Source organism: Lissotriton helveticus (genome assembly GCF_964261635.1).
Source record: "Lissotriton helveticus chromosome 1_1 unlocalized genomic scaffold, aLisHel1.1 SUPER_1_unloc_37, whole genome shotgun sequence".
Lineage (NCBI taxonomy): Eukaryota > Metazoa > Chordata > Amphibia > Caudata > Salamandridae > Lissotriton > Lissotriton helveticus.
In genome coordinates, this window is record NW_027611678.1 from 490,757 (window position 1) to 513,100 (window position 22,344).

The 22,344-nt window shown below is 45.7% G+C and overlaps 1 protein-coding gene across 1 annotated transcript in view; it reads left to right on the top strand.

Moving 5' to 3' along the window:
- Positions 1-21,994, top strand: part of LOC144805974 (uncharacterized) — an 80,962-nt gene extending 58,968 nt beyond the window's left edge. Inside the window, exon 3 of the mRNA XM_078672436.1 lies at positions 17,612-21,994. Within this exon, the coding sequence (XP_078528562.1) occupies positions 18,329-20,419 (2,091 nt within the window). The 5' untranslated portion in view covers positions 17,612-18,328 and the 3' untranslated portion in view covers positions 20,420-21,994. The remainder of the gene's footprint in view (positions 1-17,611) is intronic.
- Positions 21,995-22,344: the final 350 nt, after the last annotated feature.

Sequence of the window (22,344 nt, forward strand, 5' to 3'; positions counted from 1 at the left end):
GAGTGAGAGACCCCTTTGTGGGTGAAATACCCCCTGCATCAGACCCCATCCACTGAGTGAGAGACCCTTGTGCGGGTGAAATAACCCCTCCATCCTCAGACCCCATCCACTGAGTGAGAGACCCCTTTGTTGGTGAAATACCCCCTCTGTCCTCAGACCCCATCCACTGAGTGAGAGACCCCTTTGTGGGTGAAATACCCCCTCCGTCCTCAGACCCCATCCACTGAGTGAGAGACCCCTGTGTGGGAGAAATACCCCCTCCATCAGACCCATCCACTGAGTGAGAGACCCCTGTGTGGGTGAAAAACCCCCTCCATCAGACCCCATCCACTGAGTGAGAGACCCCTGTGTGGGTGAAATACCCCCTCCATCAGACCCCATCCACTGAGTGAGAGACCCCTGTGTGGGTGAAAAACCCCCTCCATCAGACCCCATCCACTGAGTGAGAGACGCCTGTGTGGGTGAAATACCTCCTCCGTCAGACCCCATCCACTGAGTGAGAGACCCCTGTGTGGGCGAAATACTCCCTCCGTCCTCAGACCCCCTCCACTGAGTGAGAGACCCCTGTGTGGACGAAATACCACCTCTGTCCTCAGACCCCCTCCACCGAGTGAGAGACCCCTGTGTGGGTGAAATACCCCCTCTGTCCTCAGACCCAGTCCACTGAGTGAGGGACCCTTGTGTGGGTGAAATACCCCCTCCATCCTCAGACCCCATCCACTGAATGAGAGACCCCTTTGTGGGTGATATACCCCCTCCGTGCTCAGACCCCATCCACTGAGTGAGAGACCCCTGTGTGGGTGAAACACACCCTCCTTCCTCACACCCCATCCACTGAGTGAGAGACCCCTGTGTGGGTGAAACACCCCCCATCAGACCCCATCCACTGAGTGACAGACCCCTGTGTGGTTGAAATACCCTCTCCGTACTCAGACTCTCTCCACTGAGTAAGAGACCCCTGTGTGGGTGAAATACCCCCTCCATCAGACCCCATCCTCTGAGTGAGAGACCCCTGTGTGGGTGAAATACCCCCTTCATCCTCAGACCCCATCCACTGAGTGGGAGACCACTGTGTGGGTGAAATACCCCTCTATCCTCAGACCCCATCCACTGAGTGAGAGACCCCTGTTTGGGTGAAATACCCCTCTATCCTCAGACCCCATCCACTGAGTCAGAGACCCCTGTGTGGGTGAAATACTCCCTCCATCAGACCCCATCCACTGAGTGAGAGACCCCTGTGTGGGTGAAATATCCCCTCCATCCTCAGACCCCGTCCACTGAGTGAAAGACCCCTGTGTGGGTGAAATATCCCCTCCGTCCTCAGACCCCCTCTACTGAGTGAGAGACCCCTGTGTGGGCGAAATACCCCCTCTGTCCATCATACCCCATCCACTGAGTCAAAGACCCCTGTGTGGGTTAAATACCCCCTCCGTCCAACGGCGTCACTAGGGGGGTGCGGGGGGTGCGGACCGCACCGGGTGTCACCCCATCTGGGGGGTGACACCAATTTACACTGACGAGTCTACCTGCATCCTGCTTTAGTGCAAGAAGCGCGCCACCACGACACCCCGGCCCGCCGTAGCTACGGGCACCATCCGCCATCTGCATTCTGCACGTGCACAGTGTGGTAAATAAATAATTAAATACCTGATCTATTTTTCGGAATAATTAATTAACAGATAGCTCAATAAATAAGAGTCAAAATTCGAGGTAGCTGGAGTTTGCAGGTTTTAATACAGCATAAAGGACAGGAACAGGACAACCTGCACGATCTGGGATGGCTAGCTAGCACATTTAATAACAGTGCACAAGCATATATATACTTAAACAAAATACATGGTATTCAATACAATAGGCGTAGCAGTGGGCGGGGTTTGTAGCAGTCGCGAAAGATAAGGCATAAAGTAGGTGTAACAAGAGGCGTGAACAGGGCGTATACATAGACATGTGATGTAAACGTAACAGAATATGTCATAAATGGGGCGGAAACATGGAGGGGGCTACCTAAGGAGCCGGGACCTCTGACCTAGTGGTGCGCGCAAGCTGGCAATGACGTGTTACTGGGAGGAACTGGGGCTATGACTTCTGCGCTAGAAGGAGAGACTAAAGTCTGGAGAGTCAGAGCGACATGTACCTAAACACTATCTGATATCTGATGTTTAAAGAACATGTTGATAGAATCCAAAAGTTATCAGGGTAAAGGCTAACAGACTCTAAGACTGGTGCATGCATTATTCTACATGTAGTGCGTGTTGAGGAATATTAAATGACCATTAATACAGTATTTCTCTTACATGGAGACGTAAAAGCTAGACGATGACTGAAACTATTGATGCGATTCAGTAGCTTAGGAATGCAGAGAAGGAGAGCTGGACTGATAACTAGAATCATAACATACTCTTGGCAGACTGGCAGGTAGAGCCAGGCCGAGCCGGGCACTGTGAGGCATGAAGTAAGCTAAGGGTCAGGGATACAGGTGGGGGCTGTATCGCTCCTCGGAGAGGGTTCAGGAGACAGGAGCTGAATCTGAGTCCGGGCCCTTTTGAGGCCTAGAAACGGGGACTTTACAATGAAATAACATGCACACTGAGAAACGTGGCAACGTAACTTTACATAGGCCTGATATTCGTTGTATTCACGAAAACTGGGAACTGGCATACTAGAGATGGACACAACTATAATTGCGTCTTTAATCGATCATAAGGGATACATATGCATATTAATCATGCACATATAACATAACATGGGGAACACGTAGGCACATATAACATGGCAAAATTTACTTTTCCACAACCAGGACATCAGCCAGGGGCTTGTGAAGCTCAGGATATATGCCAGGGCATTGTGAGGACCAGGACATGAGCTGGGCCTTGTGAGGACCAGGACGTGAGCTGGGACTTGTGAGGACCAGGACATGAGCTGGGCCTTGTGGGGACCAGGACGTGAGCCAGGGCCTTGCGAAGACCAGGACGTGAGCTGGGCCTTGTGAGGACCAGGACGTGAGCCAGGGGCCTTGTGAAGACCAGGACGTGAGCTGGGGCCTGGCGGACCAGGATTTGAGCTAGGGCCTTGTGAGGACCAGGACTTGAGCTGGGCCTGGTGGACCAGGACATGACCTGGGGCCTGGTGGACCAGGGCCTTGTGAGGACCAGGATGTGAACCGTGGCCTGGTGAGGACCTGTTATGTTCCATATAGGTACCCATATATAGGTCCGGGTAATATCATATACTTTCACCTTTTAGGATTGAACCTTTACCTAGTTCAAGTCCTGGGTGCAGCAGGAGGGTTTTCCCCTGAACAATAGCCTCCTATAACTTCATCAATGGACTCATACAGTATGAATGAATATTCATGAGGGTTCTTGGAAACCAGGTAGAAGCTACACCACCTGCATAATATCTATGTACAAGGTTAATCACCTACGTCATGCTCAAATCCAACAATGCCTAACACAAGGAACAAGGGACAAAGAAACAGATAATTTTTGTATAAATACAGCACATCTTACTGAGTTAAGAGAGAGGAGATCAGGACTTCCATGCCGACACACTAACGTGAGGCGCTGAAGTTCGTGCACTCGGACACTCCAGCTCGCAGTGGTCTGAACATCCCTTGCGGGTTGTCCAGTTCGATACCAGAACGGGGGTCCCACACGCATTTTATGGTAATGTATTTTATATGCTGGTATGCATTCATTATTTTAGCAGAATGGTAGAAATCTATCATCCTTTTACGTTTCTAGTGCTTCTAGTTATGTATATCCTCTACTGTCTATTGATTGCCTCAGCACATCTATTTTACACTAGAATAACGACTGTTCATAAAATACATATTGAAAACATCCCAACCGTTTATTCTGTGTATCTATCTGAGAGGATCAGAGTTGTCAACCGTTTATTCTGTGTATCTATTTGAGAGGATCAGAGTTGTCATGTTTGATAGTTGCCAGAAACTCTTCCCTCCTTGGTAAGAGGAGTTTCCATTGGCACTATGAGCTAGCTGGTATACAGGCCAACATACCAGACAGAGGTGTCCAGAATCAGTCTGACACCAATCCTATAGTCTATGTTGTCTAAACGCACAAAACCCAGATGACAAGCCAGGACAGGCCTCTATGCCTACACCCCTGTACAGACCTCACCTCCTCTGCACCCCTGGACAGGCCTCCCCTCCTCTGTACCACTGTACAGGCGTCACCTCCTCTCCTCCCCCTGGACAAGCCTCGCCTCCTCTGCACCCCTGGACCGGCCTCAGCTCCTCTGCACCCCTGGACAGGCCTCACCTCCTCTGCACCCCTGGACAGGCCTCTCCTCTCCACCCCTGGACAGGCCTCTCCTCCTCTGCACCCCTGGACAGGCCTCACCTCCTCTGCACCCCAGGACAGACCTCCCCTCCTCTGCAACCCTGGACAAGCCTCACCTCCTCGGCACCCCTCGACAAGCCTCACCTCCTCTCCTCCCCCTGGACAAGCCTCACCTCCTCTGCACCCCTGGACAGGCCTCTCCTCCTCTGCACCCCTGGACAGGCCTCACCTCCTCTGCACCCCTGGACAGACCTCATCTCCTCTGCACCCCTGGATAGGTCTCACCTCCTCTGCACCCCTGGACAGGCCTCACCTCCTCTGCACCCCTGGACTGGCCTCACCTCCTCTCTTCCTCTGGACAAGCCTCGCCTCCTCTGCACCCCTGGACAGGCTTCTCATCCTCTGCCCCCAGGACAGGCCTCACCTCCTCTGAACCCTGGACAGGTCTCACCTCCTCTGCACCCTTGGACAGGCCTCTCGGTGAAGGATTCTCATTAAGGAAAGAGGAGCCCAGAGTTCATTCCACCCCATACAGCACCTCTGACTCCACTCTGAGCCTCGGGGCGCTATGCACAGGCCCCAGAGAGACACTGCTTCCACGGACAGGTCTCACCTTCTCTGCACCCCTGGACAGGCCTCACCTCCTCTGCACCTTTGGACAGGCCTCTCCTCCTCTGCACCCCTGGCCAGGCCTCTCCTCCTCTGACCTCTGGACAGGCCTCTCCTCCTCTGCACCCCTGGACAGGTTTCTGGACAGGCCTCACCTCCTCTGCACCCCTCGACAGGCCTCTCTTCCTCTGCACTCCTGGACAGGCCTCCCCATCTCTGCACCTTTGAACAGGCCTCTCTTCCTCTGCACCCCTGGATAGGCCTCTCCTCCTCTGACCCCTGGACAGGCCTCTCCTCCTCTGCAGCCCTGGACAGGCTTCACCTCCTTTGCACCCCTGGACAGGCCTCACCTCCTCTGCACCCCTGGACAGGCCTCTCCTCCTCTGCCCCCCTGGACAGGCCTCAGCTCCTCTGCACCCCTGGACAGTCCTCAGCTCCTCTGCTCCCCTGGACAGGCCTCTCCTCCTCTGCCCCGCCTCTGGACAGGCCTCACCTCCTCTGCCCCTGGACAGGCCTCTCCTCCTCCGCACCCCTGGACAGGCCTCTCCTCCTCTGACCCCTGGACAGGCCTCGGCACCAGAAAGAGCTGAGCTCTCCTGACCTCACCATAAATGCCAGGGGGGGATCTGATCCATGGATTAATACATTGCAGCCAAGTGAGTTAGTTAGTCAGCTCCTACCTGATCAGAAACCTGTCCAGGCTCTCTCCTCCTCCTGGGGGGCAGATCTGGGATCTGAGTGGGGCAAATCTGGGGTCTGAGGGGGTCTGAAGATGGAGGTAACTGCCCACCAGACAGGGCTCCTTCCTCCTCTGCTGCAGGCTGCACACACCAGGAGAGACAGGAAGTGATGTCAGCATTTGCTGCTGGTGCTGTCTCTGCCGCCGCTGACCCGGAAGAGGAAACCCTTCTCCCTTCATTACAATGTGCAGCTCGGTGGGTTTCATCAGCAGGCGAGGAGCGCCATCTGGTGGCTGCTGACGGAACCGCCGCCTCCAGGCTCCAGCAGGGAAACAAGCTTTGGTGACTGTAAAGACCTGGGTTTTTAAATGTCACGGAGATGTGGACACTCACAGTCCATGACAGGGTCTTGTATTGGAAACAAGCATTGGCGCCTGCAAATGAACAGACATGACATTCAGGAGTGAATTTAAATGAGGACTTGTATTTCATTCAATATGTGCAATGTAGACACAGCTGCTGCAATGAGGCTGGGCAGCGTTTCTACTGTTCCTGTTCCAGGGGGTGATTCTTTATATTTTACAGGGCCGTGAATCCTCAAACCATAGCTGCCAAGGTTTCAGATTGCTATGTGTGACATTTTCATAATTTCAGTGAAATTATGAGTGACATTTCAATGACTATGAGTGACACTGTCTTGTGGCGGGCAAAATCAAGTAATAAAGATTAGGGAAACAGATAAATAACAGAAATTACCCCCATTTCAGCAACAAGAAACTCTAACAAGGTCTTAAAACTGCAGCAAAGCAGCAGGAATGGAAGGAAGGGCACTAACCGGAGACAGCAGCATGACTGCAGCTCTCAGTGACAGAGACATTTTCCCCCTGAAATAAAACCAAACACATAAGTCCATGGAAAAAGCAAAATATCAGAAATGACTTCACCCTTTAAAACAGTAATAAGCTTTGGAAAGACGTTCAAGCTTCTACATAGCCCCTGAATTGCAAACTTACTAACCTACAGCCCCGTTCTAAGATGAATGTTACTGGAAGGGGGCCTGCTACAAAAGGCATATGTTTTAAAACTCACTATTCACAGGGGAGAGGGTCAAAGAAATTATACAACTCCACCACCCCGAACCCCCTAAGGCAAAGTATACACACAAGAAGGGGTGGAGAGATTAGAGTACACGTGTAACAACACGAGACAGAAAAAAGAAATCTGTTTTGAAAACTGCCCTCACCCACACACAAAAGTGTGTGACATGCTTCATCATCGGGTCTGCTTACAAAACGCCCTGGTGTAGCCACACTCAGGGCGGAGCATAAGGTAAGGGGAAAAACTAATAATATTTTGAGAACCTAGTCTTCTCTTCTAACACGACCCATCCTCATTCATTTTAACCCTTTCCATGCTGATGACGGCCCCCAGCCGTCATACACTACGGGGCTCGTGTGCTGATGACGGCTGGGGGCCATCATAAACCCGCCCACTCGCCATTCTGCCGCACAGGCGCAGAATCGCAGCCGCATGGAAGGGGTTAATCCTGGTTGTGGAACCTATAAATAAAGGTTTCATTGCTATCCACAAACCAGTTTTAAAGCACTTTCCCATTAACTGCACTTTGTCTTATCACCATTCCCAGTCACAGGGTGATATTCACTGTTCTATCACTCGGTTTGTTAAATTTGTGTTGTGTCTTGTCATTTCTCAATATTTTATTATTTTTCCCCCTTCCCTTATGCTCCGCCCTGAGTGTGGCTACACCAGGGCGTTTTGTAAGCATATGTTTTAAAACATCATGGGATATAAATTGCACACAGATGATCAATCATGGTAATTTAGAAATCATTTTTAGAAGCATTAAATGTGAACTGTAACTCATCCAAGCATGTTTTTGTTTTTATGGGACCACTTCTCCATTTCCGTCTTCATACTGCTTTTCAATACAGGTTTTCATTTTGGCGTTTATAAAAACAGAAGAGTTCAGGTCTTACAAGCAATATTCTGCTTAGGCCGCATGTGCAGAGCAGGGCACGTGCACACTCCATTACGGATTACAGCGCTAGGTCAGGTGTAACATGAAAACGAAGTACAGAACTCCCATGATCGCTTTTAGGTGACCTCAAGACGCCACAATGTACTAAAGAAACAGCCCACGGAAAATAAAATGCAATAGTTTAGACAAAAACGCAGTCATGTAGCTAAGAACCGGAGTATGTGCAAAACAAGACAAGTTCGGTATTAAATACACTCGTATCACTGCTAAACAATTCCCAAGCAGGCCTCTGGAACAGGTTATGAAATAATTGCATAACATTATGATGTGAATGCAGAGCCCGCACACTGCCCAGATGAACAGAAGGGCACTGCACACATTTGTTTTCAGAAGTTGCTGTCACGGAGAGCTACAACATAGATACTGAGCACGTGAGTTGTGCTGAATTAAGTTTGCTAGAAGAAACCAAGAGAACCCGTTTACTAAATAGATTAATTCAGTCTAAAAACAAAGCTACATTGGCACAACTTAGCTGAATAGTTTAGACAATTGTGACAAATGAGGCCTCTGTCTTTACAACAATGGAATAAGACACCTACAATGTATTCGCATGTCTTGTAAACAAAAAAAACAATCTCTGCCACACACTTACTCGGTCCTGGAGGGTGCTGGAACTACTATACGTGGCATGGATGCGGGGGGCTAGCTTGCAAAAAAATGCCAACTTTGGAGCCTTACCTACAGTGGGTATTTCCCACTCTGGATAAACCACCTGATGAGATGTAGAGTCAGTGGGTACAGGGCAAGAGGGACAGGAAGGGTCCTTATTCAATAGCTGATTTACCAGGGAAATAAGACCCTCAAGCATAGTTCCCATATCCTCGACCTCTAGTCTGAGAGTATTAATGAGGCTAAGTATTTCTTGGGGAACATTGGTAGATCTACAATCTGGTTCTAGGATACATGTCTCGGAATGTTGTGTTTGAGGAGGGGGTTGACACCTAGGCCCCATTTTGATGTCCTCCTCCAGCAACTCCACCAGTGGTAGAAACCTATTAGTGCACGGGATTTCCGACCCTGTCTTCTGTAGGTCACTCCTAGATTACTTATTTGAGGATTGGCTATCACTTCCAGCATCTAGGTTTCCCTCACAGCCTATCTCTGGGCTCCCTTTTTAGGTCAAGCCTAGAGCAGCCCATGCGCTGCTCTAGGAAAACGACCTTTTGGAATTGCTGTGGACTTTTCTCGCCCTTGTGCGTGAGAAAAGGCTACGGCTTTCAGTCACGAGTGGCAGCGCGCAGTGTGCCATCTGTTTTGTGTCAGTTTTGACACCAGTGCACGCGCACCACTCGCAATAGACTCGCAACAGCAATGTCTGGTAAGTGAGACCTAAAAAGGAAAGTGCCCCACTTCAAACATCTACAACTTTCACTTTTCTGTACTTTAAATCAATTAAAATTGTATATTTGAAGTGTAGGGATACATTGTAAGGGAGTATTTGGTTGATACCGATTTTTACTTTATTAGTGGTTTTTTATAGCGTACTAAATAAATAGCTGAACCTTTTGAAATGTAATTCACTATAAGGGCAACCTGAGCCAGAGTCTCGTAAGAAAACAAACACAACAGGACAGCATCTGAAGTGCTGATGTGGAAGAGGCTATCCGCAGTCTTCTGTGAATGGAAATGGGGCAGGACAGTGAGTCGGCGTTCATCCTCTGGTGGCCAATCATTGTTTTACTAATTTGCCCTTATCACTTTGGCTGGTGGAGGGTAATTTTTGCTTGCCCTTTCCGCCTGTCCTGCTTGCTGGATTGACAAACTTGGAAGTGATTGTCCGGGCATCATTAGGCCATCAAGTATTTTGGGAGCTTCTTCCTCTGATGTTGCCCATAAGCCAAGAGCATGGAATGAGATCAGGCCCTGGTGGCAGCCAATGTGCTTCATTCCTTTCTCTTTTTAGCTAAAATTCTGGTGCCAGTCACACCCTTTGTTTTCGTCCTAGAGTTTGACTTAAGGTGTTTCTTATTCACTATTTTCAAAGTCAGTAGAGTGTGACATAAAAAGTTGCTTCAAGCACGCCTTCACGGCTTGTTTGATCATCAGAGTAATATGCACCATTATGTTCAGGGATATCTCATGTTGTTCCCTACTTAAATTAAAGTATCAAACAGTGATGGGCAAAGGGTAATAAATGTAGGAGTTATCTTACTGGATCACTCCCGGTTTTGGGACTGAGGCTGTTGGTTTTTAAACTATCCCCTGGTACCCTGTCAACCATCAACCAGTGGATGTGCGTTGACCTTTGAAACCATGTGCGCATGCTCTGCTCTAGGAAAACAACCTCTTGGAATCGCTCTGGAAGCGTGTGAAAAGGCCTACGGCTTGCGGTTACGAGCAGCGGTGCGCAGTGTGCCATCTGTTTTGTGTCAGATTTCACACGAGCGGGCGCACCACTCGCGGGACGCTGCAGCTTCTAAAAGTTCTGAGTTTGCTCCTGAAACTGATGCTCAAGGGGCAATCTTTCTTACCCTGGTTTCACCCTTTCTTCCACCCTGTTCTTTAAACCTGCTCTTCGGTGTTCCTTATAATGTTCTATTATCTCTTCCCATCTCTTGTCCTTTATTCGAACTAAGCCCCCCTCTCTCTCTAGTTCTCACGTTTACTAATTAGATGCATTTGGTTTGAATTCACTGTAAATCGAGTCAAATGATTCGATTCAGTCACTGCGCCGCAGAAGGAGTCACACACCAGAGTTAGTATTCTGTAAGAACACAGTCAGTTCAGTAAATGAAATGAACCCAACAACACAGAGAATTGGTCACCCCATCCACCCGAAGAGAGGCTGCGCACAATGCTCGCACAAGTGAAATGCACTCATTGTCTGACATATTTAGCACTGAACCTCCCTGATTGGCTTTGGTACAATATTTATGTACATCTGTGGTATCTGTGAGCGCAAACCTACCCTAAAGGCAGCTGAGCACTATACACGGGCAAAGGTAAAGGAAAGTCCATGAGTGATCGGAGGGGTGTCTGGGTTCAGGGAACAGAAGTCTATTGTTACTGCATTGTGATGTAGTGTTATTTTTTAAGGTGACTTGTGTTCTGCACTATGCTAACCTCAAGCAGAATTAAGGGTGTTGTCCCCAGATCCTGGGTGCATGCATAGATGGAGTCCGCTTTGGGATGTCATGATAATTACCACATAATTATATGCTACATAATTACATTGCACTAAATGCAACATACACTCCAAATAATAGCACTTAGTGCCACATGATTACATGCCACATAATTACACGCCACATGATTACACTCTACTGAATAAAACATACACTCCACACAATACCACTCAGTGCCACATTATTATATGCTACATAATTACACTGCACTAAATGCAACATACACTCCAAATAATAGCACTTAGTGCCACATGATTACATGCCACATAATTACACGCCACATAATTACACTCTACTGAATAAAACATACACTCCACACAATACCACTCAGTGCCACATTATTATATGCTACATAATTACACTGCACTCAATGCAGCATACACTCCAAATACCACTCCGTGCCACATGATTACACACCACATAATTACACTCTACTGAATGCAACATACACTCCAAATAATACCACTCAGTGCCACATAATTATATGCTACATAATTACACTGCACTTAATGCAACATACACTCCAAATATTACCGCTCAATGCCACATAATTACATGCCACATATTTACTCTACTGAATACAACATACACTTCCCATAATACCACTCACTGCCACATTATTACACGCCACATAATAATAATAATAATAATAATAATAATAATAATAATAATAATAATAATAATAATAATAATAATAATGATAATAATAATAATAATAATAATCCACATTTGTAAAGTGCACAATCACCCGTAAGGGTCTCTAGGCGCTGGGGGCCGTCGGGAAGATTAAGCGAGCTATTGCCCAGAGTCACATGGTGCTGGGCTAACCTGCCGCCGGAGCCGGGGATCGAACCCCAATCCCCAGATTCCAGCGTCAGTCGCCCTGGCCGCGGCGCCACACCTCTCCCTTAATACCACTCAGTGCCATATAATTACACACCACATACTTACACTCCACTCAATGCAACACACATACACTCAACATATTACCACACAGTGCCACATAATTATTAGATACATAATTACACTGCACTCAATGCAACATACACTCCAAATAATACCACTCGGTGCCACATAATTACACGCCACATAATTACACTCTACTGAATAAAACATACACTCCCATAATACCACTCAGTGCCACATAATTACAAGCCACATAATTACACTCTACTCTATGAAACATAAATACGCTCCACATAATACCACTCAGTGCCATAATTACACGCCTCATATTTATACTCTACTCAATGCAACAATAATACACTCCACATAATACCACACAGTGCCACATACTTATATGCTACAAAATTAAATTGCACTCAATGCAACATATGCTTCAAATAATACCACTCAGTGCCACATAATTACACACCACATAATTACACTACTGAATGCAACATGCACTCTAAACAATACCACTCAGAGCCACATAATTATATGCTATATAATTACACCGCACTCAATGCAACATATACTCCAATTAATGTCACAAAATTACACTCCACTGAATACAACATACACTCCCCATAATATCACTCAGTGCCACATAATTACACGCCCATAATTACACTACTCAATGCAACATAAATACACTCCACATACCACTCAGTACCACATAATTACAAGCCACATAATTGCACTCTACTCAATGCAACATAAATACACTCCACAAATTACCACTCAGTGCCACATAATTACACGCCACATAATAACACTCTACTCAATGCAACATAAATAAACTCCATATAATACCACTCAGTGCCACATAATTACACGACCTAATAACACTCTACTCAATGCAACATAAATACACTCCATATAATACCACTCAGTGCCAGATAATTACACGCCATATAATTGCACTGTACTCAATGCATCATAAATACACTCCACATAAATGCACTCTATACCACATACCACCAATCAACATAAATGCATTCCACACCATGACACAATTTTCCTAGGCATAATTTCACTCAACACCACAGTTCCAGGCCACACATTTCAACTCCACATTTCCAAACACACTGCTTAATTACACACCAAACAACATGTTTCAACTCCACAATCCACAACGTACCTCCAATCCACACCATATATTTTCACCACCTGAGCACTAATCATCATTCACCACCACCATTTTGTATCAGCGCATCACCTAATCATCACGTCAGTCTGCCCTTGGAATCTGACATCTGTTGATTCTCCCCTAGTGTCCGTCCACTGCTCGTGTTCTAATAAAATTACTGTTTTCCAACCTACACTCCCCCGTTTTTTATGTCCCGATTTCCCATAACAAAAAAAATTATAACAAACAAGCATGAGAACAGGCAGGAAAAAGTTGCCAGCCGTGCAAGTACAAAAAAAGTAGAAGACATTTTTTATGTTAAAATCTTTTTTTATCAGGTTTTTCAGTTGTATATAATTAACCCTGGGCGTAGTAGGCGTAGTGGGGCTACGCGAAGCTACGCGAAGTGGGCAAGAAACTACGTCCACCTACGCACTTCGCGTAGTCCCACTACGCGCCACCCGCCTCCCTCCTGCCCTCCCTAAATACTACCCACCTCCCTTCGCCCTCCCTAAATACTTAAATAACCTTTTTAAAAAGAATAAAAGCAACTTACCTTGTCCGCTGCGTCTCCGAGGCTCCCTCTCGTAATCGCGCTACCATCTTGGATACTAATGCGCATGCGCGGCCGCCCGCGCATGCTCATTTCTCGTGAGAAATACGCATGCGCGGGCGGCCGCGCATGCGCATTAGTATCCGAGACGGCGGCACGATTATGAGAGGGAGCCCCAGGGACGCAGCCGAAAAGGTAAGTGGTTTTTATTCTTTTTAAAAGGGTTATTTAAGTATTTAGGGAGGGCGGGATGGAGGCGGGTGGCGGGCAACTTCGCTACGCCCATGGAGTGGGCGTAGTGTTGCCTGCTACGGCTTCTTTGCAAATGGCGAAGTAGGCAACACTACGCCCACTCCGTGGGCGTAGTGAAGTACTATGCCCAGGGTTTTATATAATGTTGTCTTCGTTTGTATAAACGTAACAAAAATGCTTAACACTTTTTATTATAACTTTTCAACAAAATTCACAGCAGCCACAACGCTCTACAACATAGCCAAAAGTTCTGGCTAAACACATAAGGTCCCAAAGGCGAGACCCATTGGCTATGACAACGCTTGTTTTAGTGGGTTATGAAATATAGCTGGAATAGCTAATTGGCGGGCCGTAGTAGGGTTGTTTATACTAGCTGGTTGGGTAGAGCGTTGTGGGGATTTAGTATTTGCTACATGGGTGGTAGTATCTGTCACTAATATGTCCTCGCACTCGCTAATGCGGGTGTCTATCCTATCCAGTACACAATTACTCCCTGCATGTTTCTGTATCTTCCTAGCCTTTTTCCCTTTACTATCCCTCCCGCCCCTCCCCCACTGCCCTCCATAGTTTTCCTTTTCCCCGTGCTACCGCTATAGTGCAAGTTAAGTCTAAAGCAACCTGTCTACACAATCAGCAATGAACAGGCCTCTTGGCCCCGTGGACAATGAGAACCCTCAGGCCATCCTTATATCGGCCCCACAAACCCCTCAGGAGAGAGAGCGTAATTATTTAGAATCAAAGAGAGTAGTTTGGGCAATGCTGGGAGATAACCGCGTTAACAGTACCTTGACTTGTCCACAACAGTTCTTGAATGTCCAGCGAATCTGAGTTGGCAAGATGCCTAATGCCAGTGGAAAGGGGGGTAGCCCTGCCCTGCCTCTTCCTGGCAATGAGGGCAAGGACGGGACAGCCCTTGGCCCGGGCTTCGCCCGCGCGCGTCCCGTGCTGCAGGGGGAGAGGCAGCGGTATGAGCGCGGTGACATCAAGGGATGCTGGGGCAGGCAGTCCTCACACTGAGGTTGAGCGCCTGGATAGGCTGATGGCACTAGCGGCGTTTCCGACGTGGACCCTGGGACTCCTTTGCTACCTACCAGGGTGCTGCGCAGAGCTTGTGGTGTCCCTTGCTGGTGATAAGATAGCTTGCTCCCCTAGTGCCTGGCCTGTGTTATTGCATTGTTTGCATCAGATTCTCCTAGTGCCTGGCCTGTGCTATTGCATTGTTTGCATCAGATTCACCTAGTGCCTGGCTTGTGTTATTACATTGTTTGCCTCGGATTCTCCTAATGCCTGGCCTGTGATATTGCATTGTTTGCATCAGATTCTCCTCGAGCCTGGCCTGTGTTATTGCATTGTTTGCCTCGGATTCACCTAGTGCCTGGCTTGTGTTATTGCATTGTTTGCATCAGAATCTCCTAGTGCCCAGCCTGTGTTATTATATTGTTTGCATCAGATTCTCCTTGTGCCTGGCCTGTGTTATTGCATTGTTTGCGTCGGATTCTCCTTGTGCCTGGCCTGTATTATTACATTGTTTGCGTCGGATTCTCCTAATGCCTGGCCTGTGATATTGCATTGTTTGAGTCCCGTTTTCCTAGTACCTGGCCTGTGTTATTGCACTGATTGTGTCATATTCTTGCAATGCCTGGCCTGTGTTATTGCATTGTTTGCATCACTTTTTTCTAGTACCTGGTCTGTGTTATTGCACTGTATGTGCGTCTTTTGGTATGTTATTATTCCAATAGTTGCAGCTTTTCTAACAAACATGGTACCTTTTATCCCAATCAAGTGCATCTGACTGCAAGGACACTTCCTGCAATAACAATCTACTTCCTATTTATGTGGCAACAGACAGCACAACATGTCTGCCAGAGATGCTGTAGGGTCAGAAACAGTACATAGGTAAGTAGGTATGATGGAAAACAAACTATTGCGTAAGATTTTAAACGAAGAAGCTGCTGTGATAGCCGGCAAAACATCCATGTCAAAACAGCAGCAGTAGGACAATGGTACATGGAACAATAATGGTAGATATATTTACACTTCTGTGCAGTGCGTGTCACTTAATGTTCTTTTCTTGCACTCTCATGAGATGGTTTTTCAAGGCAACTCTGAGCTCACTGAGTGTGGAGCTTCCACGGATCTCAGAGATGGGCCGTTCCAAAGACGGTAACAGAGAAGGTTGAAAGATCTGAGTCTTGATCCTGGCAGATGGACCGGTGATCCCTGAGGGGGTGTGGGTGGTCTGTGTGTTGCCACGGCTGTCCAGGGGGTGTAAGAAAATGTCAGCAATTTGTGGAGGGCCCTCTTTTGCGTGAGAACCACCCAGCTTCATGCAAAACAGACTTGAGGGTTTGTGTCTGCGCAGGATGAGTTACATTCTGATAGTAAAATGGAGGACCTTGTCCAAAGGCAATAGATGCTACCAAGGATTAACATCTTCAGTTACGACAGACAGAGAAAGTCCATGTACCTCGAGGAGCTTGAAAAGCTTTCTGCACTCTGCTGGTGCAGGCTGGATGTTTATTCTCAAGTTGGCATTTGCCGGGGATGTTCAGATACAGTGGGTTAATTAAACCTTGCAGCAGCACTTGTAGCGTGGACTCTTGGAGTCTTGTAGTATGTGTTAGATGCGGAAGAACAGTATTCATGTTCTACGGAGCTCAGAAAATCCAGACTTTCCGGGCCAGAACCGGGTGCTGTAAGCTGCACTAGTTTCAGGGAGATGGACAGATGTTATGGCGATAGGAAACCCCGACAAACCACAATAATGTTCCACTCTTCCAGGTTAGACGAAACCAAAAATGCTTGAACCAAGGGAGCTGTTGAAAGTGTCAAAGGTGACCTATGAACAGCAAGGTAAAGACAGGAGTTGGTATTTGAGATAATCTTAAGTGAATAAGAAAGAAATGAGAAGTATGTGAATGGAGTTACTTTCGTTGTATACTTCGTAAAGAGTTACTGGAAATTTTGCAGCCCCGCCTGGTCCATCTCTTTTTCTAAACTCTATTGTTGTTTGAATGAAATCTTGACCGTATGCATCTATCTTAAGCAAAACCTTAAGCACTTGGGAGCTTCGAGCACCCTTACTTTGTTAATTTACTCAGTGAACACAGTTAAATCACCTCGTTTTCAGACATTAATAAGATGTCACCTGATCACCAGAACTTTTAGTTAAATATTTGTGTTTTATGAAATATTCCCTACTAAGTTCAAAGGCAGTAAAGAAGAAGGTGCGATTTACTAAGATTTTGCATCGTGTTTGCGTCACAAAAGTGGCACAAAAGAGTGCAAAATCTTTTTTTCCTAATTTTCTTTCCAGCAAATAGCGTAAAAGTAATGTGAAGCATCGCATTGCACTGCTTCGCGTTACTTTGCACCTTGGGGCCTGCCAATGGTGGGGCATGGGCGTTCCCGTGCAACCACCCATTGTTTCTCACGCTAAACTCAATTTACCAAATACAGTAGATTGGGTTTAGCGTGAAAAAACTGCACCCTTTTAAAGTAGGCGCTTGGAAGGAGAAATGCTTTAATTTCTCCTTCCTTTTCTGACTTTGCATGCGTGTTGCACTGTGCAACATGCATACAAGGTTGGAAAAGGTTTCCCTCATGTCTAGGCATAGTATTTTGTACAGGAAGGGTGTCCTTCCTGTACAAAACCTATGCTGGGCTCACACACACACACCCTAGCGCTCTGGTGCTAAGGTGTGTGCATGGCGCAGGGCTGCTGTATTCAGTGCCGGCGCAAGGGAAAGGGAAGGAGAGAGCCATATCTTTGAAAATATGGTGCTCTCCTGCTCCCTCCCTGTCATGCAGTGCAGCCTCGCAGGGGGAGGCCTGCGCCGCATTGCGTGGAGATTTGGTAAATCTCCCCTGAAATGTCTTTTACAACCAGATAAATATTGTTATTTCTCATTCTATTTTGTTTCAATTTAGTAATTTTAAGTATCTTTACATCCTACAGATAACAAGCCTTGAATGTATGAATTGACCATCAATTATAACGCGAATGCTGTAAATCTTCAATAATAGCAGAAATATGGAGCTACAGTATTCAGGAAAACATCAGCGCAGTCGGCGACAGAGGAACCTGCACTCAAACTGACAGATCCCGGATGAAGTATCAAGGGCAGTTCAGTGATTGTAAGAGTCTGAGCTGTGCACCTCCACGCCAAAAGACGAATAAATGACCTTAGGAAAATTAAGGCAACAACAATAACAAACCACCTCCTGAATAAACAAGTGTCAAATACTAACTTTGATCAATGGATCGGTATGATGTGATTACCGCAGTGCTCTATTTTCTAAAATGAAGACAAGCCATCATTCCGTGCTCTAGGTGAATTGTAAACTCTTTCTGGCCAAACCACAGTAACAAGCGAAAAGCACAACAGAGTGGAGCCAGACAACTGACGGGTAATGGAAAGAGGAGCTCTTCTATCTACATTACAACAGACTGTCCCAATTTGCACCGGCCAGAAGGAAGATACATCTTTACCTGCAAGCGTCCACAGCCATAATCCAATCTAAAGGCACAATCCCCTACAAAGACACATTCTACGTATTAGGAGTGTGGCAAATATTTGGTGGCTATTGCATTTTATTGTTAAAACAGAAATCAAACGTGCAAAATACTGCACACATTTAAAGTGTGTGAGAAATCACAAGTGCTTTAACAGCCATGTTGGCCCATCAGGAAATACAGTCAAGGGATGTAGATAAATTTATACCTGACCCACAGAGACTAACCAAGAAAGAAGAATCATACACATGCAGCAAGAGCTTTAGTTTGTCATCACTACTCAAGCTTCATCAGCACACGTACACAGGACAAAAACCATTCAAGTGCAGTGAATGTGTAAAGTGCTTTAGTCAGTTATCACACCTTCAAAGACATAATCAAACACACACAAGGGAAAATTCATTTCAATGCAGTGAATGTGTGAAGAGCTTTAGTCGATTATCAAAGCTACAAAGTCATCAGCAAACACACACGGGGGAAAAACCCTATCATTGTAGTGAAAGTGACCGTAGTTTTAGTTACTCTTCAGCATTAAGGATTCATCAGCGAACGCACACAGGAGATAAACCATTCAAGTGCAGTGAATGTGCCAAGAGCTTTAGTCGGTTATCAAACCTCCAAAGACATCAGCAAACACACAAAAGGGAAAAGCCATTCAAGTGCAGTGAATGTGGGAAGAGCTTTAGTCGATTATCAAACCTACGAAGACATCAACAAACACACACAAGGGAAAAACCATTCAAGTGCAGTGAATGTGCAAAGTGTTTTACTTTCTCGTCACACCTACAAAGCCATCTGTGTAACCACATAGGAGAAAAACAATTCAAGTGCAGTGAATGTGCAAAGTGCTTCAGTAAGTCATCACACCTACAAATTCATCTGCGAACACACACAGGAGAAAAGCCATTTAAATGCAGTGAATGTGGCAAGAGCTTTAGTCAGTTACATCACCTACAAAGACATCAGCGAACACACTCGGAGGAAAAACCATACCAGTGCAGTGAATGTGGGAAGAGCTGTAATCGATTAGAAAATCTACAAACACATCAGCGAACACACACAGGGGAAAAACCATACCATTGCAATGAATGTGAAAGCATTTTTAGTCGTTACTCAACATTAAGGATTCATCAGCAAACACACACAGGGGAAAAACCATTCAAGTGCAGTGAATGTGCAAAGTGCTTTAGTCGGTTATCAGACCTAAAAAGTCATCAGCGAACACACACGGGGGAAAAACCCTTTCATTGTAGTGAATGTGACAGTAGTTTTCACAGCTCTCCAGCATTATGGTATCATCAGCGAACACACACAGGGGAAAAACCCTATCATTGTAGTGAATGTGACAGTAGTTTTCGCGTCTCTTCAGCATTAAGGATTCATCAGCGAACACACACAGGAGAAAAACCATTCAAGTGCTGTGAATGTGCAAAGTGCTTTAGTCAGTTATCAAACCTAAAAAGTCATCAGCGAACTCACACAGGAGAAAAACCATTCAAGTGCAATGCATGTCTAAAGAGCTTTAGTAAATTATCAGTACTACAAGGTCATGAGCGAACACACACAGGGGAGAAACCATTCAAGTGCAGTGAATGTGCAAAGTGCTTTGGTGGGTTATCAGACCTAAAATGTCATCAGCGAACACACACAGGGGAGAAACCATTCAACTGCAGTGAATGTGTGAAGAGCTTTAGTCGATTAACAAACCTCCAAACACATCAGCGAACACACACAGGGGAAAAACCCTATCATTGTAGTGAATGTGACAGTAGTTTTTGCGACTCTTCAGGATTAAGGCGTCACCAGCGAACTCACACAGGAGAAAAACCATTCAAGTGCAATAAATGTGTGAAGAGCTTTAGTCGATTATCAGTGCTACAAAGACATCAGCGAACACACACAGGGGAAAAACCTTTCAAGTGCAGTGAATGTGCAAAGTGCTTTAGTTGGTTATCACACCTTCAAAGCCATCAGCGAACACACACAGGGAAAAAACCATTCAAGTGCAGTGAATGTGCAAAGTGCTTTAGTCAGTTATCACACCTACAAAGACATCAGCGAACACACACAGGGGACAAACTATATGATTGCTGTGAATGTTTGAAGAGCTTTAGTCAGTTATCAACCCTACGAAAACATCAACAAACACACACAGGGGGAAAGCCACTCGAGTGCAATGACTGTGGGAAGAGCTTTAGGCGACGATCAGAGCTACAAAGTCATCAGCGAATACACAGGGGGAAAACATAGAAGGGCACTGAAAGTGAGAAGGGCTTTTGTCAATTTTCGATCCCACACAGCCCTCAGTGAATACACTCCTTCATTTAACTCACATGGAAATAATCCTAGAGATGCAGAGACTCTGGAAAGAACTTAAGAACATCAAAAATAATATTGACCCGTCTAAGGACATAGACAAGAGCAGAACAGTGCAGTTATTGTGAGAGGAATGAATTACGGAAAAAGATCAAATTCAAATTATGTATGACATTGAAATACCAATGATAGAAGACCTGAATAGCAGTAAAGAAGAAAACCAGATAACAGTATTTGCAGAATTATAAAAGTGTTTGTTTCCAGTGATTGTTCACTTCCGTACACATAGCAAAGTGACATGATGTACCAGGATACACAGTGGGAGACAAGCACAATGTGGATTAAAAGAAACATTGTTGATTTTTATTTGGTGAAGAAGAGATACAAAGAAAAACATTCAATCGCACCTGACCACACTACCTTTAAAAGCAACACTGAACAATACTGGGACTAACAGCGGTATTTTCAGCTAACTTGTCAGATTAGTGATAAAACCTATAAACCCAACACACCCAGAGTGGACATGTTGTCAGGGCTCTGGAGATGGAAGCTTCATTGGTAAAATGCATGTATTACTATTAACAAATGCCACTGCAGTATATTTAATGAACTAAAGCGAAGCACAGGTGTTCAAGAAATAACCTATTTTGAGATATAAAAGAGCACATACCTTGTTTTTAAGTAACGTTTGGTGCATCTTTTACACACTGTTATCGGTCGTGCCTCGCGCCTTATTACTAAGTGCCTCTCCGACTTGGCGATGTGGTGAAATAGCGAAATCCCACATCAAAAGCATATATGTCTCAGGACAATCAGTTGCACTCCCAGCAACTCGTCTTCCACACTGATTGTTCCTTGTTCTCAAATGTTCTGAAGGATTTGTCATATGAATGCCAGAAGTGGCAGTGACATTCATGAAGCTAAAGCTAACAGGAGTGTGTGGGAGATAGAGAGGGGGAGAGATAAAGAGAGCGAGAGAGACAAAGAATGTGGGAGAAAAAGAGAGAAATGGAAGGAGGGGGAACAGCACGTTATTTGTACTCACCTAAAAATAGAAGAAGCAGCCGAATACATGCTTAAGTGTGACATCACCAGAGAAACGGGCTGAACACCTGTGAATTTATATGTTTATTTTTAACACCTATAGACCCATGTCATGCCAATAAACAGGGCACAAGTAAGGAAAATAGTGAAGGAGCCCATTATCATATGCAAATCACAGAGACGTCACATGTAGTGACATCACAAGAAGTGATATCAGGCCCTTATAATAATGTTCACGTGAAAGGTTGACGGCCTGTTTTAAAAACAAAAGATAAGAAACATAAAATAATGTAAAAGTACGTTTTTGGTTTCAGTTTTTATACATCATGTGTTTTTCCCACTTTTAGTTTGTAACTAAACTCGGAAATGACTGAAAGTGTAAATATTTTTAAACAGATATGTGGAACTTGGAAATTAAATTTTTAAACAGTTTTCAGTGAATAAATAAAATTTGCTTTTAATTTGCGCTTGTTTCCTGACGTTATTCCTTATCCAGCCCCTAAGCCCCAAAGTGTTTCACATTTACAATGTATTAAGCAATAGAAGGGCTAATTTTGTCAAGTTCTCTGTCTCTCTCTTGCGCCACTCACACAAACAAACACTCAGAGGCCTGTGTCTGCAGTGCAGGGGCACAAAGTAACAATTACCAGTTGCAGACTAAGGATCTAGGTGGAACTGAGTCCCGTTTCTAGATAATAGTGGGGGGACCCCTTAAACTGTGGCTTCCCCCCCGACTTGTGCCGTGCTGATAAAGCAATAGTGAAATTGAGTAATTTATGATGAATTGAAATGAGAGAAAGAGAAGAAGAGAGCGT